Below are 24,334 nucleotides of genomic sequence, written 5' to 3' on the forward strand. Positions count from 1 at the left end.
CAGATCCCGAAGTCGTCAAATGGTGCCAAAAAATCGGGGAAACAGTCGAAACAAAAGTCGGCTATCTCGTAGAGCTAATCAAAGAACGTGGCGTATCATTTTTCACGGATCGGTAAGCTTGACCTTGAACGCACGATATATAGCCAACAAAATGCAGTTTGTCCGAAAACCTCAAACAGAATGAAAATCTCTCGGTGCGCTTTTGACTATCCTTATCACAGAATCTTGTATAAACTCAACATGTGTTCGATGGGCCGCTTGCATAAGAAACCTTCGATGCCCTCATATCAGAGCTTACCGCCTTAGTTGTTCAAAGCCTGCCTGCATTTACCCTCAAGGAAAAGGCAGCTCTCCTCCTACCGATAAACATGTATACGAGAATTCTGATGATAATGATAGTAATGAACGTGCATAAAGTAGCACCCGAGTCAGAGATGGACATTGATCTCATCAGGGACATTATCAGAATATGCATCCAGTCGAATAACCCCAAGCATTGCGGTACTTACTTCAATGCACTTTATCGCGCTTCGCGTGATGCGGAGAGTAGCGGGCAAACATTCCCTCCGTGGCACTTTTATCGGAGTCTCGCTCCGGAAATCGACGTTCTCTTGACTTCGAAACCAGATGTGGATGCTTGCAACGATCTATGGACTTCTTTCTTCCAAGCCGCAGCACAGATACTGGTTTGTCATAGTCCTCTGATGGCGGATTCAGATTTGAAGCTACTCTCTACAACCATCACACGAGCAGGCGGTGTCATGACGTTAGAAGCAATGTATGTCATCTTCAGTCACCCAATGTCTTTTATCCTAATGCAGATATTCAGACTGACTCCACAAGTCGTCGCTGATTTGACAAAGAAGGATCTGCCTTCCTTCAAAGAACTCGTGGTTCATCTATACACAAACCTACTACCAGCCCCGTCAGCTCCCGTATCCCGCCAGAGCTTCGCCCGTATCATTTTTTCCTGCGTACAGGCCATCATTGAAAATACTTCCATCTCCACTGTCAAAAAAGTCGAGAAGTTACTGAAATTCTGTTTTAGCGTGGGAATTGGAAGGCAGGCCTATCCGCTTGTTCTGGATCAAATCCTTGTTGAAGGCGCGGTGAATGATCCGGAAGGAATACATATTTCAAGGATGTTCTCGTTCCAATGATCATACATCTTTGATCTATCCTGACTGACCATGGCATCTCCTGATAGGACAGCCATGTAAGAGGCTCTGCTCTATGGTAACACAACAGTATACACATCATCATCGAGAAGCTCGAGTCAGCATCAGATTTTGGAGCCGCATTCAAGAATTTCAATATGAGCCAGAGGTATGCATATGACTGACTTGAGAGTCAAATCAAAAATTTAATAAGCCATCTCTAAAGAAGAAAGGTAAGCCATCACAGGTGTATTGAACCGTAACCATATGGATATTGAATCCTTGCTGAATCTGGAGATAGAGAATGTGGACATGGAAGAGACAACAGACAAAAACATCTTCAATGCAATGATGGCATCGCAGAGTGCAGAAGAAGACATTAATGAGAATGGATTCAGAGGTGATGTTGATGGTGATGATGATTCAGTGTTGGATCCTTGTCATAAGTGCTGTGAGACTCTTTGAGCTGTCAGAACTCTTCAAAAGTACATCAAGATCATGGATGATGGCTTGGAACTTGGAAAGCATGTTGGCTTCATTCAGATGAAAAACAAGGCTTGAAGAGACTAATTCACTTCAGGACAGCCAGATTACAAGCTACTTCACTTCTAAATAGCAAGTATGTTATATTATCTGCCTATTAACAAAATATAAGCTCCTATGAGGGCCTCGAAGTTGACCTACAACATCCTCTCTCCAACCCCATACTCTCTCATAACCCATAGCTCTGAAGGTCCACCGACTGCTATGGGTTATGAGAGAGTCGACTGTATCTCCATCATAGTAGGGAAGAAACCGCCGCATAACACCCCAGCGTGCTCACAAACTTTGGCTGTGGTGCAATTATTGTAATGATGTCAAAGCCAGAACAACGTCCGGCTCACGCACCATGTTTGCGCTGCGGGAAAAGTTCGCGCTCATGTAGAGGAACAGCTCAAAACTCAACGAGACCGCAATGAGGCAGCTGGTGTCAGATGGCACACCATGAAGACGGGTTCCCCTTACTTGTCAGTTGTGGGTACTCTCTTGTGCTGATCGAACGTGGGATTTAGATAACGAAACCCAACAGTATATCGCTGTACCCAGCTTGGGAAATCAACAGTCGACGCGGTGTCGAGCTGCGACGAGAAAACCCAGAAAGTCATCCTTGGCGAGCACTACTCATGGGTCCATGATGAAGTCCAGGATCCCCGGATCCGCTGCCCATCGAAGGTTTTCCTTCCAACCTTTTGCCCGCGTCAGGAAATAAGAGGATGTTTGATGACAATATTGATTCAGAGGATGGGTCGAAAAATAAAGAGATCAAGCTTGAGAAATAGCCTGAAACGTCACTACTCTAGCATTCCGTGGCCTCTGTGTTGTACAATTTGAAGCGACTAGTCAAAATATATCGTTCGTAAAGCACATAAGGTAATCCCGCCCCCACTTACATTAGCATTTCAATATCCAGATCCGTTGTGAGTCAATTCGCTGACGTTGGTCAGGTACTTGCTCCACTCTTCCAGCCTGATAATTATGAGCACCACCAGCCAAAACCTATCTCGATAAGTTATTACGCACTCAAATCCAGTTGGCCACATAGCCACAGTTTCGGCATCGACGAGAGGCTGCGAAAAATTATCCATCATAGCCATAAGTGGCTGCCCGTCATTCGTCATCACCATCGGATCTGGGAGACTATCTACAGGCGGATGGAAGGGTTGAGGATATTGTGCTTGGTCATAGAAACCATTATTGAGAGGCGGAATCTCATTTGAATATCCACCAAACATGTGCTGGGAAGACGATGGATCCTGACCATGTACGGGTTGGTGATGGCTACTCGATGTTGGATGCGGAGCAAACCAATAGTTATCTGAGAAAGACTGAGCCGCGGCGGATAGGCTAGAGGACGAGGAGGAAGGTTCGCCCATAGTAAAAGGCGTAGAGATGTCGTTCGGGTACTGTTCAACCTGAGTGAAGGTAGATAAATGCGTTGAATAAACATCATCGGCTGGCATAGCAAAGTCTTGCTGATATGTCGCCGATACGCGTCGGTTACTTTTGATGGCCCGACTCCCGGGATTGGTCGCATCAATGTCGGAATAGTTAGTCGGTGGAGATGCCATGGACATCGGATTATCAGAATCGCGCTGTCGCTTGTTTGAGGGAGAGATACCTTGGCGAAGAAGAGGCAGTTCGCCAACAAAAGCTAGCTCGTGAAGTATGTCCCTGTATTTCAATAAGCATCTGTGCGGTCACGTTTCCAGGGTAAGCGTACCATAGTCGACCTGCGAAGGGCCATCTACACCATACGTTAACTCGCTAGCATAGCAAGGGCAGAAAAAAAAGAAATACTGTTTCTCAAGTTCGTGCAAGGTCTTCATGCACTTATGAACGTCAATCAAATCTTTATTTTCGTCGAATGATATCCCTGAACGTCTTCCACTCCAGATATTTAGGAGTAGAACAATTGCAGCACTGAAGATAGACATCTACGAGACATTAATTTGATGGAGATACCGTAGTCAGATGTAGAGCTTACAGTGCAATGATTCATTGGATTCTCCGGATGGCGATACTGACTGTCCAGAATGTGGCTGATTGAGCGAGCCGCATTAGTGCAGATGGCGAGAGAAGGAAAAGCAAGAGGCGATGATTTTCCCGGAGAAGGAATGAAGGGTCTATGAATGAGAATCTGAAGGTGGTAATACGAACAATAGAGGAAAATAGATTGGTTGAAAAAAATCTGATTTTCGCGATGAGGATCCCAACGAACTAAGGAAAACGGTCAGTCAACGCCGAATCCTGGAAACACGGACAAAACGTACTATGGTCAGGTACAGAATCAATCCATTTGTTAAGGAACGAATCTAATTCGGTAACAAGGTCTTGCTTCCATTTCCCTACGGGCACAAATAGAGTTTTCGATCTGTTGAGTGAATACTGGGCAGTGGCGTGAATAGATGATAGCGGGGAATGACATGGGACACACAATTGTACGAAGACACAAGGCAAGGATTCTGTTCAAAGCCAGATAGGATATGAAGAAGGACAATAAGGACGGTTTATCTTGAGGTTGTACGAATGCTTGTTCTGGGTCAGGGTGTTCCCAGTATTCGTCGTCGCAATCAACGGGAAATTCCGCGTCGATGCTATGGAAGTCGAGATTAGACGGGGAAGTGGGTAGTACGTAAGTGTGGTATACTCACTCCTCGTCTTGTATAGCACACGGACGACCTAATGTTAGACTAATCATTCTGTCCTGGGAGACGATAACCCTGCCCCTCATGTGAGATGGGTCCAGCGTGAAAAGTGTACGCAAGAACTTACCAGAAAGCCCGTTTCAGTAGCTCTTCCTCGGGGTTGCGCGGTTGTCCCGGCCTGCCACGCCTTCTATGTGCCCCAAGGTCTTGGGCCATGCGAATACCGGTCCCTACCAACGTCCAAGAAGCGTGTGGCGCAGCGCATCCTTGCACGTAGAACACGGAAAGCTGGCAGCCAATAAAGAACAGGTTTCTCTTCCGATGAAGGCACCACTCACTGCGCATTTTTGCAGGTCACACAGATTTGGTGGTCGCAGCAATGACATATGGACCCGATGCACTTGAATGAACCATTTCCAACCGTTGAAATGCCGTGTTTGTGACTGAGTGTGAGTGTCATCGGCCTTGACGCGAGGATCGTCAGTGTAGCGTGAACCGACAGCGCACACCAGGAGAACAAGTGCTCCAAAGTCGCTGTCTATATGATGTAACCCGTTGGCCAGAGATCGCTCAAACATAGGTCGGTGAAGTAGAGGCCAGAATAGGTTATGTTGAAGAAAATATAACTGAACGAGATAATTAAGGAGGTCAGGCTCTGGGAAAGAGTAATTGGCAGGTTGGAGATCGATATCGTCATAATCCATCTGAAGCAGATGAGAACCAGAACGGCGAGGAATGAAGAAGCGTACCGAACGTATACTATTAGACCAAAATTCGGCACGCCTGCTGCTCATGACTTTAAATTTTTCGATAAAGTCGGCGACGTCTTCTTCTTCCATTTCCCGCCTAAATTCAAAGGCTTTGTGGGCCAGTGCAGGACCGCTCGACTTGCCAAAGAATCGTACTTCGGAATCGTCCATATCCATGGCTCTTAGCCTGTCCGAAAGGGCGACGTGCTCAATGTCCTCATCGTCTATTATGGGATCGTCAGAGAGGTTACTAGGCTCCAAGCGCGGCGGCATGACGGCCGATAGCGAGGGACTGGAAAGGGCAGACATGCTCTGCGCGGGGTTGCGCTTGGAAATTGAAGCATCAGCGGACGGACTGTCTTTGGCATCACCTTCAGTATGTGTAAGCTCTTCATCGATGTCAGCATTGGGCATGAACTAGCAGAATTATGAGGGGAGGAATGCCTAGTAGAAGCGGGGGGGAAAAACCTTATGCAACAACGATTCCATCTTCGCCAGTTTATTTTCTAGGGTCTCGATGTAACCTTTCGGGTGCCTACGTTTCTAGATACGTACGGTAAGTAGAGAAATAAACATGATTTGAGACACATACCTTGGAGGCTTCAACGTAGGTGCAGTCTAAGTTGTACGAGCTACAGTTGATACACTTGACACCGGGCACGCACCCGCCTTCACCTATAGAAGAGGATGAGCACATCAAGATCGACGATCGGATGGTCTAGCTAGGACCTTACATTTTACTATGAGAATCAACAGTCAATTCACTTACATCTGTCAAGGCATAGCATGAAGAACGTACTTTTCTTGCGTCTGCAGATGTCGCACGCTCTCTGCATCTTCCTCCGTTTGACTACAGGAGAGGCGTCTTCGACATCGTTCTGGTGCTCGTCGTTGCTAGAGCACATGTTGGGTTGGAGATGGTGGACGTGAGATCCTCGTGTGTGCGCTTATATGTTTGGAAACCTTGTATTCATATTAATACAGAATACCAATTCCAGGGAAACGTCGATCCACTTTTACAAATATGGAAGAGGAAGTTTTGTTGTGAGGTAGGGAAGCCTGTACTTGGGGGTTATATTTGGCCTGTATAACCGCGCGTTTGTTTCTTTATGAAAATATAGGAAATACAAGGTCATACGGACTGAATCCAAGGACGACTTTAAACGACTGGAGCCACTAAGGAAGTGAAGAAGATAAGTCGGCAGCGTCGGCAAACAGCCACAGTGGCTATTTCCGTCCACTGCTCTGATCCGCGTGCACACCGCCCAATGCGAATCCGACGCGTCATTACATGTCATAGCGCTGTCTGGCCACACGATCTTATTCAATCCTCTCCGCGCAGAAAAAAAATCGGCGGTGCAAGAAAAGATAAATCCGTACTACAAATGCCGGTTTCTACTGGCGAAATCGATCTTGGGGGAAAACCACGAAGGAGCGGCCGTCGCGAGAAAATCTGCCACTTAGGAGATACCGTGATCGCTTAGGTGTGCTTTGTCAAGGTGCGGTGTAGTAGGAAATCATTGGTCAAGATCAATTGAGGAAGCACACCGCCTAGCCATGACTTCGACGCTTGGCTTCACAAACTGAGCAGGTGCACATGTTACTTATCTACCTTCTAAGCTTCCGGATTTTTATCCTGTTCCGCCGGGCGATTTCCGCTGAGAATCTCCAAGGCCAAGATGCGCAGGGCCACGTACCTCTAAGAAACATCAGCACAGGCTACCGTACTACGGAGCGCAGTCTTCTCAATCAAACGTTTCAAAACTGAATGTACCTAGGCGAAGGAATAGGTAATGATTTAACGTTTTTGACTCGACTATCATTGAATTATTGAATGCTTTGAACCGATTAGAAAGTAAGGGGATGATCTCGGATTTTAGACCAAAAATGAACGCTGTTTGCCTAGTTGATCATGATATACCACGCGTCGCGTAGACTTGGCGTCTACAATAACGACGTAATATGCCTGTAAAAAGCGTTAAAAGTCCGTGAGTTACGGGAACTCTCCGTCAAGGATCCGAGTGCTTGGGAGTCTTGGAATCGGGGATGCACGTATCTCCATGACAAGAATCGACAAGGGACTGCTGTAGCATCTTCCAACGAAATGAGATGCATAATACAAGATAATAAGGATACGTAGCAACCGGTGTCGAAGGTGGCGTAGATACGTACTTTGGAGGGGAAATATCGGCTTGACGACATGAGCATATGAGGGCAACTTTGGTTGTGTCTAGGTCTACATGGTCAGAACGACGCTTCACAGACAATAAGCCATATCGTTGAAGAATGGAGCGCCCCACAAGAACCACATTGCGCTGTCACGATTCGGTCGGGTCACAGGCACGTGATATGGTGACTGTGACCCAGACAAAAGCAAAAGGCCGAATAGGGAAGTGGCCTTTTGCTGTTATTGTCCTTGACGTATTGTTCGCGTGGCGGAGGACTTAACGAGTACAATGGCATCGGCAACCTCAAAAATCTTTCTTTCTTTCCTTTTCCCACCTTCCACGTCCCTCGTTAATTTTTTCGACGTCGCTGGCCGACTCCTGGCATGTCCCTCGCACCTCCCCCGACGTACGACGCCATCGTCACGACTTCCCTCAAGCCCTACCTTGAGCTTCCCCATCTTTATTCTCTCACATGGCTGGCATATCCAATTCTTTCTCTTTTCTTCATTGCGTTCCGGTTGTATTCTTCCTTGGAGTCGTCGCAGGAATCCATCGAGAGCGCCAAGTCTACTCTGTTGGCTAGCTGCAAGGCCGCAGAGAAAGCTGCCACGGCGACAGCGAGCATGCCCCGCTACCTCGCTGTGGTGACGAACGAGCAGTATGCAGATGCGGTCAACGACACCATCGATCTGGCTCGCGCGACTTTGGTTGCAGCCCTTACTATCATGGAAGCTATCATCAATTTCATCGTCGATATCTACCAATCGACGCTCCTGTGTTTCGTCGAGCTGGTTATTCGTGGAGGATTGGCGATCCTGTCTGCTGCAGTGGATGAGGTGTGCTGACTTTGATCTCTTTCACTTCTCATCGCTTATTTTTCGTAGTTGAACAAGTTGGTCAATGCTGCAGCCAGTGACATTGAGACGGCACTCAACAGTACTATCTCTGCTGCTAATGGTGTCATCGAAACGGCAGTGAAAGCCATCAATGCTGTCAATCCCTTCGACGACATCACTGCACCCACTATCAGCACTCCAGATCTCAGTGCTTTGTCCAATGTCTCTTTGCCATCGTCTTTCACTGACTCGATCGACAGCTTGAACAGCTCCTTACCATCGGTTCAAGAACTCAAACAAAAGGTTGAAGCTATGTATGTACACCCTTCTGCAACTTTGACCAAAAGCTGATTTTGACTTGGCAGCATTGATACTCCTTTTGAGCTCTTGAAAAAGGAGATTAATGATACTTTCGATGGGTTAAGTTTCAATTCGTCTTTGGTTACAGTACCTCAGCAAAATACCCTCACATTTTGCGACGAGATGGACACGTCCATAGTGGATGACTTGGGCCGTGACATAATCAAATTCACCAAGATTTCGATTGTTGTTTTGATCGCCTTGGCGCTACTGCTCGTTGCGCTCAATTGTCTTTTGGAATGGTACAAGTGGCGCTGCCAACAACGACACTTTGAATACACCCGCGAGGCTTGGATGACTGACCCCACGATGTATCATGTCCGTGGTGCTGCAGGAACCCCGCGGGTCAGCCTCACGGACCACAATCTGCTGATGCTTCAGGCCTCTTCATCGCATCCCCTCCTCACGCGCATCATCAACCAAATCTCTTCTCGTCTACGACTCTCTCCACCACAGCACACAAATATGACGTGGTTCTTTCACTACATTTTCCACCCGCCGGCACTGGTGTGCTTCCTCATTGGCTTCTTTGGAATTCTGAGTGTTCAGCTCCAACTCCTCGCCCTGGGCCCACTCGTCGCCAAGTACGACGCACAGGCCGCAGTGTCCACTGCCGACTTCACGAATACCATTGCCACTTCGATCAACAACAGCATGTACAATCAATCAGCGGCGTACGCCAATGATGTCAATAGCCAGATTTCCACCATGCAGTCCACCATCAACGATGGCATCTTCGGATGGGTAAATGTCACCACCACCACTCTGAACGACACCGTCGTGGAATTCTACAATGAAGTTCAAAGTGCTGTGAACGCAGTTTTCAACGGTACCATCCTCGAGACGCCTGCACTGGATTTCGTCGCGTGTTTGATCGGGTCAAAGGTCGATGCGATCGAGAAAGTCCTGACATTTTTGAATGAGAACCTCCAGGTTGACCTGCCTTTGATGAATGACAGCGCTTTGGTACTATCGAAGAGTTCGGTTGATGAGGCCACTCAGCCTATTGCTGCTGCTGCCCTTGGCAGTGGGTCAGGCGATGACAACGACGGACTGGTGGGGAAGCTCGTGAGGGCATACGCCTCGTCTCTGAAGAAGGAACGAGTCATGTTCGCGATCTTCCTGGCTCTGTGGGGTGTGGTAGTCTTGATGGCTACCTGCATCCTCCTTTGGTACACTCACGGGAAAGGATGGGTGGAAGCGAGGAAGCGGCGCAAGTGGGAGAGGGAACAGAGAAGCGGGAACCAAGGATTCGTCGTTCCTTTCCGAATCGGCCAGCCTGTTGCGGATGAGAAGGCTCAGGCCCAGAACGACTCACCTCCTTCACCGAAGCGGGGATTCAACTTCCCTTTTGTTCGGACTCGTTCGCGCGCGCCTTTCCTGCAGTCTCAGGAGAAAAGTTGGGATGGCTTCTTTGGACAGAGGCCCGATGCAGAGAGCATCAACAGGCCGCAGCGCTTGATGGCCATTGGGAAGAAAGTTTTGGGAAGGGAACGATCTCAGGAGCAGGAGGACGAGGCTACCCCGTGGTACGGTCGCTTTGCAGGGTTACTGAGCAAGAAGCGTACTGAGGAGCCCGTCTCTGAGAGATCTTCAACCCGGGTTCGTCCGAACTTGCGCATTTCTGTTGGTCGTGCAGCCAATGCCACACCTCCGTCTCTTCCCATCGCAGACAACCCTCGCGATACGCTTCACTCCCACTGGTCCGCCTCACCCGAGCTGGTCCGACCCGCTCCTTGGGCCAAGTTACTCTCTCCGCCCTTCAAGCTGAGTCCCCGCCAGCGCAACGTACCCTCCGATGTCGGATCCGTGTACGAACCCGATTCTCTCGCCCCCCCTCTGCATCATGGATTCGCCGACAGCCTCCGTCATTCATATTCTGATTCTGCGGACCCATCGAGTATCCTGAACGCGCGGAAGGAAGAGAACCCTTTCACGACACCCTTTGATGACGAGCATCGTGTTACGATAAGCCATGCTGGTGATACACGGAAGAGTATCCCGACGAATCCGTTTGCTGGGGTTGCTGTTTAGGACAGTTTTAGAACCCATTCAGAGCGCATCTATGACCTTCACGTTACAAGGACAAGGACTTGATATATCTAATACCCGGTCGATGTTACTATTGCACTTAATTAGGGTCTGCATTACTCTGTATTTCTAGGTATTGAGCTGGACTTTGCACATACGTATTCACGCGCACTCACCACTGTAGCATCTTCCTCGAGTGTAATATAATCCCGATATCTACTATAAATTCTTGGGCATTTTTAGCTTGGCTCCGTACTTGGTATGACACGGTCTCGCCTCCATGTAAAAGGAAAGTCATTGCTCCTAGCTGACAGCGTCATCCCAACTTTAAATGGAGGTCAAGATTCGCAGTGCAATTCCCTTTAGAGGAGCGCATCTCATTCGTCTAACAGCCGGTCAGTTGGGGTCGGGAAGCTGAAAAAACTCATGCACACGTTCCACTTGGGCAACACTCTGTCATGCCCAGCACAACATACTCCGAGTCGGATACGATGATCCATTGGGGATGAGTGACAGGACCACAGCAGGTTTTCCTGTTATGGCTCTTGAATGCCTGTAATTGATGTCCCTCTTGTTATTGGGATGATTCTCCATATTCGGCTCAAAGCGCTGCAGACGCATCCTTTCGAGGCCTTGAAGGGCAGCCAATAGCTCTGCGCATTGACTGGTCCTCTTAGCACCTGGATGTAATGGGTCGTCAATGGAAATATTCTACTGGTCCCTCTGGCCGCTTCCCATAGCGATCCCGATCTCCGCCACAGCGCCCACTCTTACGGTATTGGAGCACGCGCCGTCGATAAAGACAAGCTTGAAGTTAATGATCTATATGTAGATAAGTTGTTTAATTATTTAAATAAGCTTGATATAATAGAAGAAAGATTAGGATGGATTAAAATACACATGGACAGATATGGGGAAGATTTCTACAGCCCATCACGCCCAATACGTAAATCGTCCGGTTTGAGATGAACGTGGAGGAGATGATTGCAGTGGTGGAGAATCGGGTGGGATGACGGGAGAAGGCATTGGTGGAGGGTGGTCGGTGTAGAATCGGGTGACAGGTAGGGGATAGAAGAAAGGTGGCGGGGGTAGCGGGTGAGGATTGGGGCGGCCCGCCTCTCGCCGACATGTAGCTGGATCACACCAGTGCAAATGGTGGATGTGGTGCCGAGTCCTGTAAGGCGCGTGATCGTGGCGACGGCGGATCCGCGGAGTTGAAAACGGCTCTTGCATAATGTGCCGTAAAGCCCGCCGCGCCGCATCCAAGGCTTGTCGTTCACCAAATGCAACTTGTTCGCAGAGCCGCCCTAGCTCCGGTCGTTGCCGAACTTGGACACCATCAATTTTTTTTATCCCAGCTGGAAAACTGAGGGCTACTCACAGAATCTGACCACGGGCCCTGTCGCAAGGAGCGGGACAAAAAACGCCATCACTGCAGTCTCAAATGTCAGAATCGACGGACCAGGGAGGATCCCACATATGACATCTCGTGCCATGACAAGCTCCTCATAGTGCCGCGGGTCCTCGTCCAGCGATACCAGTCGTGGAAGGATATTGCCGTGATTGAGCCGTCCATGAACCAACGCGTCAAGACCCTGCAGTGTATCATACAAGACCGCCGCTACGCGAGTCCTTTCACAACGAACACCTGGCTCTCGCAAGCGAACACCCAGAAAAGCCTGTATCCTATCCCGGTATGCTCGCAGAGCAGCTGCGTCATGCAGACTCTGCTGAATCTCCCACACAAACTCGCCAAACCGGAGGTGAAAGTCTATACCTTCCATCCCACGGCCCCGTCGGAGAATCCACCCTGCCACTTCGTAGTTCCACTCTTGCGAGACCCGACGGAGAGCGTGGCGAAGCTGGTCCCTGCCATCCAACATCTGATCACGGAGTGCTACTAGACGGGATAGGCACCCTCCGAATCGCTGCTCTGGGAGATCGCCACCCTGGATAGAGAGGGATATCAGAGTTCCCCGATTCGAAATCGTGGTCCCGCCACGCTCGATGCCAACTAGACAGTCATGTATCAGTGCAGAAGCGATCTCGACAAAACTGTTCGTAGGGTCTTCAAGCGGTGTTACAGAACTGTATCCGGCCATGCCAGATTTGCCGCAGGTTGTCGCCTTTTTAAGGGACCCATAACAAAAAGCGCGTTATACTACAACAAGGCGACCGACACAACAAGGGATCTAAGTCAAAGACCACAGACAACACATCGTCGTAACCATCAAAAGCTGGTGAGAGGTGTAGCTGATGATCAGCACCGAAGCGCAAGGTGGATTCACCTTCTCCTTGGAGATATACCGTGGACAGCATACCGTGCGGTACTCCGGACAGTATGTAAATGGTACACAGTAGATACTCTGGTCATCGTCTAGCGTATCTTCAACGCACCCGCCATTTGGAACAGGGTGGTGCCCGTATTGGAAGGCATTGAAATGTCATCGAAATTGGACCTTACGTGGAGAAAGACAAAAGGTCGTGCGATCCTCCATCCCCTGCTAAGACCTTTATGTCCTCTACATCTTGGAATAATTGTTCCATGACCTCCCCTGCCCCTGAGAAATGTCCAACCTTGGCACAAGGATCATGGAGTTGGAAATATCGACGGCTGGGAAGAAGAATTTGCCCACCTGTCGCATCAGTGAATGTCACCTGGGCCAGAAATCCATACTCAGCATTTTGACCTGGAGGATGGGTATAAATTTCATATGTATTGCTGTTATCCTATACAAATCTCGCGTTCAGAAGGAACTAATTCACTTACGCCCCCAATTGGATGAAGAGATATGTTGTGCCCGTCACACTCAACGTGATACCCAGCTGCTATCGTGAACGTATTCGCCGGTCTGTGAACGTTATCTTGATTGGGCTCTTTGACAACTGAAGTTTCAGCAAATCGTTGAACAACGGCAGCGGCAGAAGATGCCCATTCCAACTGACAAGCAAATTGAGTTCAGATGGAACTACAGACAAATGTAAGGGGAAGATAGACAAACTTTTCTCTGCGCGGCATCTGTCGGCCCGATTGTACGGCCCGTCATCGATTCACTTAATATGTGACTCAGCTCTGTAGCGGTGGCTTAGCCGGCAGATATCACGGCTGGCCCAAATTAGAAATAGGGTTTATTTTCCGATAACCCAAGTTACGTGCCGATGGAGTGCCGATAATGATCTCCAGACCGAGAAAGCGACAGGTGGCCTGCGAGGCCCCCGCACCAGCCCGTCTCTCCCACGGTCTCCTCCCGCGATACTCCCTTCCTTCATGACCATCAAGCGCAAACTGCTCGTCCTCGATTTGAATGGTACTCTTCTCTTCCGACCAAAACATCGAAAGACCAGGACCTGTCATCCCCGCCCGTACCTCTCTTCATTCACTTCCTTTCTCTTCCATCCTACCACCCGACAATGGCTTGATACGATGGTCTGGAGTTCTGCTCAGCCAAAGAATGTTGGATGGATGGTAGAACGAACATTCGGACAACACGTTAATAAACTCACATTAGTATGGACACGCGAGCAAATGGGTCTGTCCAAAGTCGACTATGCACGTAAAACGCGGACCACGAAAGATCTTTCTCGTATTTGGGAGGCGTTGGGTTCTAGTTTCAATGGAAAGACTACAATTCTGTTGGACGACTCCCCGTCAAAGGCGCGTCTGCAGCCGTATAACCATATATGTGTGGAGGAATACGTCAACTCTGCTAGAGGAGCCGCGGAGAAGGAGGATGACCTGGTGGCCAAGTTGGACGGTCTATCTTTGGGGGTAGATGGTGATGATGAGACTCTTCTTGCCGTTATTGGAATCCTTGACTGCATCAAGGGTGAGGACGATGTTGCTGAGTGGGTGAAAGGAGGGGGCCTGTCATCAGGCAAGATTGCTGAGGTGTTGCAGTGGTACACTGATCCAAACATTCTACATGACTGGGCCAAGCTCGGAAAACAGGCTTTGGGTGCTCTACACGAGGCAAAGTCCATTCCTTCCTAATGTCAAGATTCCCTGTTACATTCATGGGATTACTGTCAGCTTGCCTTCCATTCAAGACTGTCGGTTATCTAATTCTTTTGTAGGACAAAGCGTGTCACGTCCTGGGTGACAGTTAGGTCATACAAGCGAGGTGGTGACTATATATTCCAACATATAGTACAGTAATGCTGGGCGTTTGGATAGTCACAACGGACGCCATAGTCATATCAAATCTTTGAATAACTCCCCTTAGGAACCTATAGCTCCTGGTGAGTAACGAACTACAACCAATGCTATGCTCTCACAAATCTATAAGAGGTTGAAGAAGCCTTAAATTGAGATGATCGTTTGCTGACGACCTGTCTGGGTTTGGTGGACATCTCGAGTGATAACGTTTAGTTGATGCTGGGATCTATTCGTCCTCCATCACTCTGCTGGCGCCGTCGTCCATAGATATGTCGTCCCGAACAGGCGTCTGCTTCTCTTTCTCATGTATCACTCAATTGCTGCTGGTGCGGTCGATTTGGGTTGAGGTCCTGTGGCGTTATAATTCGGTTCGGGCAGAGACGCAAGCCAGAAGAGATGAAGGGCGGCTTGTCATGGGTGATGGTTCAAACTAGCTGTCCGTTGTCGGGACTCGGATGATGTCCACCGTTGTTTATCAAAGAGACATACATTTATAACTTTAGGCACATCGAGAGACACAGGTGACCGCAGGCGGGGAGATAGGGAATGTAGGGAGTATCATCGTAGCACGAGGAAAGCGCCAGAATGAGGGTGACGCCATCATTGACCTTCTAGTTCAGAAACGATAGAAATGCGCCAGAATTTGTTTCTAGTGCGTTTCGTTTTCTTTTGTTTGATATATGGGATTTGACCTTTTATGATTTTCAGAGATTGGCCTCGCGTTTGCGCTGATGGGCTCATATGCGTCTGGTACCGTATCTTCCAGGGTCTGAGGTTTGTGAAAAGGATTGCGTCGTTGATCTGATGCTTATCGTGAAATCGAATTTCCAGATTTTTTGAATGCAGTGGAACAGCGCCGTACACCCACAAGTAGCAGATCGAGATTCCGGCGGTGGCTGGCAACTTGTCCGACTATATAGATACTTGCGGAACTCGTATCTCTATAATTTTCGGTTTCACATGCAATGTCTGAACCGGCGACGAACGCTGCATATTACCCATTGACTGTCTATCAGCTTAGATGTGGTTCTTAAAGCTGTGTATGATGCGACTTTAGGATGGATAGACTAGGAACCAGGTTGGCTTATACATTCGAGCGAATTCTGGAACCTGATGGGATTGCAAGGCCTTCGTTACCCCATCCGCGATTCGGTCTTCATTTTCACTAATCACTTGCCAGACGCGAACTGACATCAGATTTATACTGCGTACGGCGATCTGCAGCAAATACTCCTCAGATCGTGTTCGCGATTCTGTACATCAAACGAGGATCAGTACCGAGACGTCGGGCTATTCATTTCAAAGAAATGGGGTCGTAGCAGACCTAAATCCTCTTTTCTGTGGGTGGTGGTCGATACAAGATTGTCATTCGCTCATGGACTACACGCAGACAGACGGATTGATTGTGTCACAGTGGTATGTGCATATGGTGAAGCAAGGACTGAATTTTTGTAGGATGGGCTGGCAGTTCAATGTAGAATTTCAAAATCGTCGTCCCAAATACAAGAGTGGTAAACTATTCCATCACGGTTTTAATCTCAGAGCATCGGACGCTTATCGGCCAACCCAAACCGCTAGTTTTCGCGTTTTGGGTTTTACTTTTTTTTGAACGTGATCATGAACAGAGGAACATAACTTTGCTCCTCGGGAGAGACTTACGGTGTACGGAGTAATTCGAAGACCTTCTGCGAGAGTAAATCCTTCGAATTCCCCAATGTCACGCTTAATGCTTGCTGTCGCAGTACCACTGGATCTATCGTCGTCGTCGTCGCCGGTATGTGGTGACCTGATCTTGGAGGTTTCAATCGTTAACGGGATTCTTACTGCTAAAACAGCATTCGGGTACCACACGGTCGAGGATGACGAATTCGTGCGTATAGCGGAAGAGGCTCAATACATTATGATATCTGCCGCTCGACCGGGGCTTATCCCGTTCCTCAAATATGTCCCCGAATGGTAAGCTCCGTGGCTCGTGTTCAAGAAGTTCTTGACGCTTATGGTTTACAGTAGGATAGTTTTCCTGGCCACTTCTGCTCGAGAAGGCCGAGAATTCGTCGAAGGCCTCAGAACAAACCTTACGCATGGGCTAGAAAACGATTCGGTGAAGGCAAGGTGAAAGTTTCTTCACATCAATCATAGAAGCGATCCTGGGGAAGAAGAGCAGCTGATCAAGAAAGCATCCACACTAATATATATATGTGAGTGCTTCGATGATGTGAAGACGATGAACATATCTAGAGCTTTGCTCCTAGCTGGCGCTGATACTATTTTGGTCTCTGTTCTCAATTTCTTCCTTGCAATGCTCTATGCCCCGGATGTTCAGAAGAAAGAGTATGAGGAACTTCGCGGATAGTTGGAAATGATGGTCTTCTTATTTTTGCTGACCACGCTTCCTTGCCAGTGCCCTATATTGTATGCATTGTCAAGGAGACTCTTCGATGGGAGTAAGCTACGGTGGCTGGCGCTTTTCGATAGGAGTGCGAATGGATGATATACCTTGAACAGATAGCTGCTCGGGGTTCCCCATCGTCTGATGAAAAATGAATGTGAGTAGCCATTGATTGTGTTTCTCGTTTTATCTGTTTTTTCTAGGTTTACGAAGGGTCCTTTATCTCGAAAGATACTAATCAGTACGCTAGAAATCGTGGAAAGACTGGGGCCTCTTTCCATGAAAATTTCAGGTGATTTTCTTGACGATCGCACGACGAAACCATGTACCTAGACCCATGGCTTATCTTCGCGGGCGTTACATGGACGCTCCGGACGTTAAAGCCGGAGGCCCTCGCGACCCGAATACTATTTCATTTGTCTGAGTATGGCTGCTAATAGTTTAGTTCATTTGCGCTTTCTGATTCATGCACACAGGACGGCGCATCTATCCTGACAGATTTCTTACTTAAAACTCGCTCTGACTTCACATACTACGACCCTTGTGTGTTTTAGTATATCGTCTGTTGTGGGGGTGTTCCACATAGGGAGTATACGTCTGCCTGGCCAGTCCGAAGGCTTTTCCTGTCATATTCGGCCACAGAATCTTGGGTTGTGGAGCTTAAACAGTATTGCTTCTGTGGAGAGTTAATGAGCCGTGGCTCTGGTAAATTTCAATCACTTTGTTTCCGTCAAGGTCAGGTGAGTCTCGAATGCTGTCGTCTCCCTCATCTTGGATATATGTTTATCATGGATGAATCCTTGACCTTCCTTTCGGGCCTTGCGGTTCCTATTCTTTATTGCATTATCTATCTTCTGCCTTTTCAGTCTCTTTTGAAAATTGTTCTCACACTACTTTCTTTCTGTACCATCCCGACATTTTGGAATCACCGGTTCTAGCTCGTTTTCTCCGGTAAATCACGTTACTATTCTAGTGCACACACCAGCTCGTCGGTTCTTGGAAAGGGGGTTTGGCGTACAAATCTGCCATTATCTTTATGTATTCATTAAGTTACGCAGTACGTTAGCAGAAGACATTCGCGTTTCATCGCTTCCCCGGAGGGCATAGTTTAACTGAAGTTACATACGAAGCACCGACTTCGTTTCGGCGGTTGGAATTCACGCGTAGGTGGCGTATAAGTATGTTTCTCTGAAAGATATATCATGCGGAGTGGCGGGAATATGCTATATAGCAGAAGTGCTGCTGCGTTCAAGAAGAGAGTCGGAGTCCATTGACTTTTTCGAGTAACAAAGATTCAAGAATGCATGAATATGACATGTGAGCATTCGAACATAGGACACCAGGGCGCTTCTGCATCCTGAAGAGAAGCATGTGGTGATACAGAGTATCGAACAAGGCAAAGTGCGAATTTGGACTTCTGCTTCAATATTGCTTGCGCCGGTAACGCGGCCCTTTCCCGCCGGGAGCGAGGCCACGTGGTGACGTATTTCGGTGGATTTCCTGCTGACAGTTCTTGTCAGCGACCACCATCCGAGGCATTGTCGGTGGCCGTCGTTGTTCAGGCAGCGACGACCACGACGACCGCCAAGGAGAAAACGGCGATAACCCACAATATCGATATCCATCTATCACACGAAAACCGGACTTCTCCCGTTCCATCAGTACCTTCGCGTCATTCTCAAATTACCTACTTATCAGCTGACGGTTCCCACTTTTCAGGGCGAGGTTTCTGCAATCTAGGTTCCCTCTCTCCTTTCAAGATGACGGTAGATCCCTTCGCTGTGTCCACGAAACCGACACCAGAGTCACTGGCCATCGATGAGAGCATCCGCCTTGAGAGGAAACGTCTGAAGGACAACCCAGTGGTCAAGGTTCTTTTGCTGGGGCAGAGCGAGAGCGGGAAAAGTACCGTAATAAAGAGTATGCTCATCAGTCGCAGGTTGCTCAACATTGTTCTAACTAATTCAGATTTTCGTCTCGCCCACGATGCTGCCGCGTTTCGCGCCGAGCGGGCCTCATGGCGGTCTGTCATTCAGCTCAACTTGATACGCTCTGTAGGAATCATACTCGATGCCTTAGACGACATCGAACAGCTACCACCCGACCTGCGCCTTCTTCGCCTGCGCCTCATCCCACTCAGACGCGTCGAGACAGATCTCCGTCATCGACTCTCAGATTCTACTGTCCCAGTTACACCAGAGCTATCAGTTCGTTCGCTTGCTCAGCTCTCACATAGCCCTAACCCGGCGTCTCTCTTACGAGAAACGGCCGAGGCCCAGGATGTCATCACGTCCCTCCGCGAAGATATTCGACATCTGTGGCTCGATGAACGCGTGCGTACTGCACTCCGACAGAAGGGCATTCGCGTAGAGGAAGGGGCTGGATTGTGCGTATTTTTAGCAACCCTGACGATGATGCCAATTGATCCATGCTAAACAGTTTTCTAAATGATCTCGACCGAATAGCCATCTCGTCCTATACACCTTCTGATGATGACGTCTTACGTGCTCGACTGCGTACGATGGGCGTACAAGAATGGCGAATTCCATTTCCTCCAGGTGATTATCCTCGTTTGAACGTCTGCGCTCCAACTAAGGTCTTGGTAGCCCCAGGTCAACATCCTACCTTTTCGCAGCCTTGGGCACTGTATGACGTCGGTGGTGCTCGCACCCAGCGACGCGCCTGGCTTCCTTTTTTCGATGGTGTGAATGCCATCATATTCTTGGCCCGTGAGTGGTTCTATTTTCGCCCTTTATGTTCTCTAATATTCTGCGCTAGCCCTCTCGCCGTTCGATACACCACTCCCTGAGGATCCCAGGTTTGGCTCGTTGCCTGACTGGCACCCTGCACCCTTCTGACCATATTTAGCGTAACACATCTCGGCGACACGCTAGCCCTCTGGCACGCTATCACCTCTACGCCCCTTCTTGCACGCACGACGCTGATTGTGTTCCTCAACAAGTGCGACTTGCTCAAATGGTACAGTTCTTTCCGCACTTCTTTTCCCCTCCCTCCGCCTAATCCCTCTAGCAAACTAAAATCCGGTGTTCGATGGACGGACTGGGTCCGCGGGTATAAAGGGGAAGAGGAGGTAGGGGCGGTCGTGAGATGTATGTCCAATTTGCTTTCTCCGTTTGCTTTCCTCCGCTGAGCGATCCTAGGGATGCGAGACCGGTTTCGAGAGATCGCGCGTACGAAAAGTCCGCCTGCTGCCAAGGGTCGGACGATATATGTGTATCCGACAAGTGTCACTGACACTAAAGCTACGGCGGTTACGTTGAAGAGTGGTACGTCTCAATCTCTGAGGTTTAGTGTGATGAGTGACAACCGTGGTGCAGTTCGTGATGGGATATTGAGGGAACATTTGAAGATGGCCGAGTTTGTTTAGAGGGGATGGATCTTTGATTTATTTGAATTGTTGTTGTACGTTCACACTGGTGCTAGTATTGTTTTATGTAAGTGATATATGAGGAAAGCATCGCGTTCAGTTCGTTCCTAAGGTGGTCCTATGGATGTGAGTTATGCCGTGCATACGAGGCCATCATTATTCATATCACGTATAGCAGACCTATGGAGTATCACCGCGAGGACAATGAAGCAATGCCATATGCAGTGGGACCCTGAGGTTGGATCAGGACATACGTTGAGTCAAACACAATGAACTGACCTCCTCCAAAGGCATCTAATCGCTGATGCCATTTATTAGAAAGGAACCGCTCCGGTACGTGGCTCACGTAGAATATCAGTCCAACGACATAGGATAGAAGGGAAGGTATGACGGGAGCTGGGAGGGGGGGGGGGTCACAAGGACTCGGAGTCAGAACATATGCGCAGACCACTCACAGACAAAGTAAAACGTCTGAAGCGGTGAGTATAACATCGAGTATGTTGCTAGGGGTGCGATGGACGAAAGAGCGAGTGCGACAAAGAATAGGACGCGCCATATCTGTTCGAAGGCGGTCAGAAGGAGAGCGAACGAGAAATGGGGACCTACGCGGTTTTCTTGACGGTTGAACCATTCCATGAAAGGAAAGACGTTTCCTGCCAGTCCCGTTGTAACGCACAGGGCGAGGAAGATCTGGTTGATGCTAGGATGGCACTGGAATCCGTAGTACACGACCGAAGCGACGCTTGCACTGATCAGCCTGTCGATCCCAAGTTAGTGGTAACTCGTCATGGTGGACATGTCAAGGCGTACCATCCAATCCCGATGTAGTCCACCTTGGCACAAAACTGCATACTACCATGATGTGCACACCCCGACATGGTGTGCCATACCGAACTGCAAAACAAACAGAGCAGGACAAACGCCATGAAGAACTTCTCCGGTGCTGGTGCGTTGATGAATTCGGAATCGAAAAGTGGTATCGAATTAATTCCCAAAATGAGGAATGGTATTAGGTGAGTGTGTATATTAACTAGGCAGAGTTGTTAGCACAAAGGGTAGTGTGCAAAAAAGTCAGCGCGTACGCGTTTCATTATGGAATGCGAATAAGGATAATATGATGAGAGGCCATCTCTCTATGGGTATAAACCTTGCGAGATTATCAGTGCATACATAAACAATCACTGCGGTGGGCAGTGCTCACCTATAACCTTGGGTAACAAACGGGTTGTTACGCCATTTATCAGGAAGGTCAGAGTAATGGATCAAGTGCACTCCCTGGAATGAGCTCTTGATCGCTTTAGCTACGTCCTCCGTTGCTCGCTCCATGCTGTCCCCAACATGAACCACATGAGGGGAGGCCGACACTTCGGGGAAAGCAGAGTCAAGGAGAGCGACAGAGCGCAATCTTACTGCTGCCAGGGCGACGAAGAGTCCAGTCGAGGATATATGGGAATACAGACGGTGCAGCGGGTCAAAAAGCTTGTTAGCTGGCTGTTCGCTGTCGAAAGGGTCTTGGTCCGAGTCGGATGATTCCTCACGTCGCTGTGTCGTCGAGAACATCCTACGACGCGTCTGGCTACCATTGTGGATAGGGTCCATGTAGATATTAAGAAGAGAAGAAAAGAGAATGAAGCGAAAGTGAGGGCAGTATTAAAGATAAATCAGAGAGGACATGGTGTCACAATGCAATGTGCATCATCAAGGGTGCCGCAACTTCCTCATTCGGCCTCATCTACCCGTTCTCGGCGTCCTTCTTCCTTGAACTTGAGACTTGTTCCAACCAAACAAGCGAAACCAAGAACACGGATGATGTCCTTCACTATCTTCGTCAACTGCTCATCTAGCAGCAAACCCGACACACTCCATGGCTTGCGAAACCGCTCCGGATATATGGAAAAAGGATATTGTAGGGTCCAATTTAGAAGAATTGTCTTTTTATTCTTCTGAATGCTGACCTCGGTAAGACAGCGATGAGCGAGTACCTGAGAGTAAAACTGCGGAGTGTTGCATGTACTGCAGAAGAGGACACTCTGAGCAGCGAGACTAAGGTGTTTTGTGGAGTTGATCACGTCAGGGGTGTTATAACGGCCTCTCTCAAGCACGCTGGTGGTGTTCAGGCACTAGGGTCTATGTAAACGCCTAAGAAATCGAGTCCGGAGTGAAGGTGTAGTAGGTGGCTGCTCCGAGTGTGTATGTATCAAGTATTTCTTGCAAAGTGGTCCTACGGTCCCATGTGACATCCATGATGTTCAAGGCGTTCGTACTCATGCTGAGACAATGCTCCAGATCTGAAAAACGCGCTAATAATTGGTCATCTAGAGATAATCTCCATTCATCGCATAAATCTGGGAGCTCGGAGAAGAGGGAAGAAAAAGTGTCGGCATCAACCATCACATCCGCAGGGCGTTCAAGAATCTCTTTGATGGACTGGAAGGTATAGAAGTCGGCTAGTCCAGGAAGAACTTTGGTACAGGGATATCGAGAAGAAGCGGTGGTGTAGTCACGGATAATTATGACCAGCAGATTCTTCCTAGTCTCATCAAGACTTTGCGAATATCCTCTGTTGACCTTGCCAATTGCAATAAGTCAGCTGGACCTAGCCACCCAAAAATCTAGACACTCATAAGAAACAGAGCGACATGGTTCCACTTGACATGGCGCACCTCGAACCACACGTCCAGAGGCATCTCTCTGCCAATTGGGCAAGTCCTCCCCTCGAGCTTTGCTTTCCGAATTTTTTCTCATCCGTGCCAATATCCTCAGAAAAATCCAGTTTGCTGCACTTTTGAGGAGGCATGGGAGATGAGATTCATGTAAAGAAAGTGGTTCCCTTTGCAAGTAAGGCCTGATTCAGTACTGGGGCAGGTATATTTTTAGGTTTGAAAAGGCAGTATGTTGTGACTTTCCATGCAATCTTGACAGAAAAAAAGGACATCCTAAGAACAAGATAAAAAGAGCTCCCTTTTGTCCTTTTTTAATATAAGAAAAACAACAAGAAAAACAGATCAAAAAAAGCTTTCCATTGTTTCTGAACAATGGAAATGGCATTTTCTTTGTTAAAAACTTGGTCTTTTTGGTGCATAAAACCATTACAAAAGGCTTTTTCATTATGTTTTCTAGATCCTGTTTTATGAATGAAAGAAGATGATTAAAAAAGCACGACAGTTTTAAGATCAGTTTTTAGGTCCAAAAAAGCAACCGACCCCAGCACTGATTTGGCGGATCAGACGCGTGACGTCACGCGAAATCACGCGAGTATAAACCCTAAAAAGGAAACAACACACACATACTCCGCAACATTTGAGCATCTTTGCGTCCCTTCACATTCTTTCTATCAGTCAGCCCTTCATTTCTACCTGAACCATGAATCTCGCCATTATAATGCCGCTCATACTGCTCCATCGTTCACGCAAGAACCGGCCTGCTCGCCTTCTCCGTTCGACAGCTGTGTGCCCATCCACAGCTACCTCAATCTGCTATGTCTCGAAAGACTCTGTCTCTCTTGATAATCTCATCTACTCTTCTGCATCACAAAAGTATCGCCCAGCAGATGACGCTGCTACCGGATGGCTTCGTTATCTAGCACTATCTGGACAGAAAGACGAGAACGCTGGTGGCAGCCGGGCTGCGACGAACCAGAAACCAGCTAACCATCAAGCTGTTGTTGAAGTCAGGAAGGGTGATTCAAACTGTCACTCTCAAGGCCCGCAATTGTCGCTCGACAGGCTCCAGAACACAATCGTCTTGAACATCAGGAAAGTGACGTCGATTTTGCCGCTGGAGTTAGACTCACAGAAATTTCGGACCACTCAGGAGGAGAGAGCGAGCATGCTCAGCGTTTGGGAATTGATGGATCTACTGTTATACTGATAAACACTTGGCTTATATAGTCTAATATATTAGAGTTGTGCAGAA

The 24,334-nt window shown here is 48.3% G+C and overlaps 12 protein-coding genes across 12 annotated transcripts; 7 read left to right on the forward strand and 5 right to left on the reverse strand.

The window, feature by feature from the left end:
• Positions 1-673: 673 nt before the first annotated feature.
• Positions 674-1,485, forward strand: BT62DRAFT_932041 (uncharacterized protein). The gene is made up of 3 exons (XM_043186274.1): positions 674-778; positions 830-1,390; positions 1,459-1,485. The coding sequence occupies exons 1-2, from the start codon at positions 705-707 to the stop codon at positions 1,158-1,160; spliced, it is 405 nt and encodes a 134-aa protein (XP_043040103.1). The 5' UTR covers positions 674-704; the 3' UTR covers positions 1,161-1,390; positions 1,459-1,485.
• A 1,111-nt stretch (positions 1,486-2,596) lies between these two features.
• On the reverse strand, positions 2,597-5,996 carry BT62DRAFT_1005891 (uncharacterized protein; the record flags this gene model as incomplete). The annotated part of the gene is made up of 15 exons (XM_043177190.1): positions 2,597-2,663; positions 2,718-3,368; positions 3,418-3,441; positions 3,495-3,631; positions 3,682-3,914; positions 3,968-4,082; positions 4,132-4,291; positions 4,349-4,417; positions 4,470-4,630; positions 4,681-5,046; positions 5,092-5,508; positions 5,560-5,634; positions 5,684-5,766; positions 5,826-5,831; positions 5,891-5,996. 15 exons carry the CDS (start codon positions 5,994-5,996, stop codon positions 2,597-2,599), a joined length of 2,670 nt encoding a protein of 889 aa, XP_043040104.1.
• A 710-nt stretch (positions 5,997-6,706) lies between these two features.
• BT62DRAFT_1005892 (uncharacterized protein) lies at positions 6,707-7,293 on the reverse strand (the record flags this gene model as incomplete). Its single annotated transcript, XM_043177191.1, has 3 exons — positions 6,707-6,790; positions 7,013-7,035; positions 7,089-7,293. The coding sequence occupies 3 exons, from the start codon at positions 7,291-7,293 to the stop codon at positions 6,707-6,709; spliced, it is 312 nt and encodes a 103-aa protein (XP_043040105.1).
• Positions 7,294-7,403: 110 nt separating this feature from the next.
• BT62DRAFT_1076147 (uncharacterized protein) lies at positions 7,404-10,737 on the forward strand. Its single transcript, XM_043179186.1, has 3 exons — positions 7,404-8,095; positions 8,144-8,409; positions 8,461-10,737. The coding sequence occupies exons 1-3, from the start codon at positions 7,643-7,645 to the stop codon at positions 10,487-10,489; spliced, it is 2,748 nt and encodes a 915-aa protein (XP_043040106.1). The 5' UTR covers positions 7,404-7,642; the 3' UTR covers positions 10,490-10,737.
• Positions 10,738-11,580: 843 nt separating this feature from the next.
• BT62DRAFT_932046 (uncharacterized protein) lies at positions 11,581-12,643 on the forward strand. The gene is made up of 2 exons (XM_043186275.1): positions 11,581-11,653; positions 12,153-12,643. Exons 1-2 carry the CDS (start codon positions 11,646-11,648, stop codon positions 12,388-12,390), a joined length of 246 nt encoding a protein of 81 aa, XP_043040107.1. The 5' UTR covers positions 11,581-11,645; the 3' UTR covers positions 12,391-12,643.
• Positions 12,644-12,946: 303 nt separating this feature from the next.
• BT62DRAFT_1005895 (uncharacterized protein) lies at positions 12,947-13,841 on the reverse strand (the record flags this gene model as incomplete). The annotated part of the gene is made up of 4 exons (XM_043177192.1): positions 12,947-13,216; positions 13,257-13,427; positions 13,489-13,540; positions 13,591-13,841. 4 exons carry the CDS (start codon positions 13,839-13,841, stop codon positions 12,947-12,949), a joined length of 744 nt encoding a protein of 247 aa, XP_043040108.1.
• A 69-nt stretch (positions 13,842-13,910) lies between these two features.
• BT62DRAFT_1005896 (uncharacterized protein) lies at positions 13,911-14,477 on the forward strand (the record flags this gene model as incomplete). Its single annotated transcript, XM_043177193.1, has 1 exon — positions 13,911-14,477. The coding sequence occupies one exon, from the start codon at positions 13,911-13,913 to the stop codon at positions 14,475-14,477; it is 567 nt and encodes a 188-aa protein (XP_043040109.1).
• A 1,879-nt stretch (positions 14,478-16,356) lies between these two features.
• Positions 16,357-16,995, forward strand: BT62DRAFT_919865 (uncharacterized protein; the record flags this gene model as incomplete). The annotated part of the gene is made up of 4 exons (XM_043184183.1): positions 16,357-16,598; positions 16,653-16,754; positions 16,782-16,840; positions 16,895-16,995. 4 exons carry the CDS (start codon positions 16,357-16,359, stop codon positions 16,993-16,995), a joined length of 504 nt encoding a protein of 167 aa, XP_043040110.1.
• A 1,847-nt stretch (positions 16,996-18,842) lies between these two features.
• Positions 18,843-20,612, forward strand: BT62DRAFT_129125 (G-alpha-domain-containing protein). Its single transcript, XM_043179789.1, has 10 exons — positions 18,843-18,951; positions 19,000-19,054; positions 19,111-19,417; positions 19,471-19,589; positions 19,638-19,760; positions 19,810-19,849; positions 19,900-20,010; positions 20,062-20,141; positions 20,193-20,318; positions 20,370-20,612. Exons 2-10 carry the CDS (start codon positions 19,018-19,020, stop codon positions 20,417-20,419), a joined length of 993 nt encoding a protein of 330 aa, XP_043040111.1. The 5' UTR covers positions 18,843-18,951; positions 19,000-19,017; the 3' UTR covers positions 20,420-20,612.
• Positions 20,551-21,979, reverse strand: BT62DRAFT_895056 (HlyIII-domain-containing protein; the record flags this gene model as incomplete). The annotated part of the gene is made up of 7 exons (XM_043183200.1): positions 20,551-20,651; positions 20,699-20,815; positions 20,875-20,977; positions 21,026-21,176; positions 21,230-21,449; positions 21,502-21,566; positions 21,621-21,979. The coding sequence occupies 7 exons, from the start codon at positions 21,977-21,979 to the stop codon at positions 20,551-20,553; spliced, it is 1,116 nt and encodes a 371-aa protein (XP_043040112.1).
• A 254-nt stretch (positions 21,980-22,233) lies between these two features.
• On the reverse strand, positions 22,234-23,106 carry BT62DRAFT_1076154 (uncharacterized protein; the record flags this gene model as incomplete). Its single annotated transcript, XM_043179187.1, has 2 exons — positions 22,234-22,987; positions 23,083-23,106. 2 exons carry the CDS (start codon positions 23,104-23,106, stop codon positions 22,559-22,561), a joined length of 453 nt encoding a protein of 150 aa, XP_043040113.1. The 3' UTR covers positions 22,234-22,558.
• A 613-nt stretch (positions 23,107-23,719) lies between these two features.
• Positions 23,720-24,291, forward strand: BT62DRAFT_932051 (uncharacterized protein; the record flags this gene model as incomplete). Its single annotated transcript, XM_043186276.1, has 1 exon — positions 23,720-24,291. Exon 1 carries the CDS (start codon positions 23,783-23,785, stop codon positions 24,287-24,289), a length of 507 nt encoding a protein of 168 aa, XP_043040114.1. The 5' UTR covers positions 23,720-23,782.
• Between the last annotated feature and the right edge of the window lie 43 nt (positions 24,292-24,334).

Source organism: Guyanagaster necrorhizus, assembly GCF_019112545.1.
Source record: "Guyanagaster necrorhizus MCA 3950 unplaced genomic scaffold BT62scaffold_12, whole genome shotgun sequence".
Lineage (NCBI taxonomy): Eukaryota > Fungi > Basidiomycota > Agaricomycetes > Agaricales > Physalacriaceae > Guyanagaster > Guyanagaster necrorhizus.

Bases quoted from the DNA above. Each gene is read 5' to 3' on its own strand.
- BT62DRAFT_932041 (XM_043186274.1), top strand. From the start codon at position 705: ATGGCGGATTCAGATTTGAAGCTACTCTCTACAACCATCACACGAGCA. The intron at 779-829 runs GTATGTCATCTT...GCAGATATTCAG, and splicing joins GTCATGACGTTAGAAGCAAT to ACTGACTCCACAAGTCGTCG.
- BT62DRAFT_1076147 (XM_043179186.1), top strand. From the start codon at position 7,643: ATGTCCCTCGCACCTCCCCCGACGTACGACGCCATCGTCACGACTTCC. The intron at 8,096-8,143 runs GTGTGCTGACTT...TATTTTTCGTAG, and splicing joins TGTCTGCTGCAGTGGATGAG to TTGAACAAGTTGGTCAATGC. The intron at 8,410-8,460 runs GTATGTACACCC...TTGACTTGGCAG, and splicing joins AAACAAAAGGTTGAAGCTAT to CATTGATACTCCTTTTGAGC.
- BT62DRAFT_129125 (XM_043179789.1), top strand. From the start codon at position 19,018: ATGCTGCCGCGTTTCGCGCCGAGCGGGCCTCATGGCG. The intron at 19,055-19,110 runs GTCTGTCATTCA...TCGATGCCTTAG, and splicing joins GCCGAGCGGGCCTCATGGCG to ACGACATCGAACAGCTACCA. The intron at 20,011-20,061 runs GTACAGTTCTTT...TAATCCCTCTAG, and splicing joins AAGTGCGACTTGCTCAAATG to CAAACTAAAATCCGGTGTTC.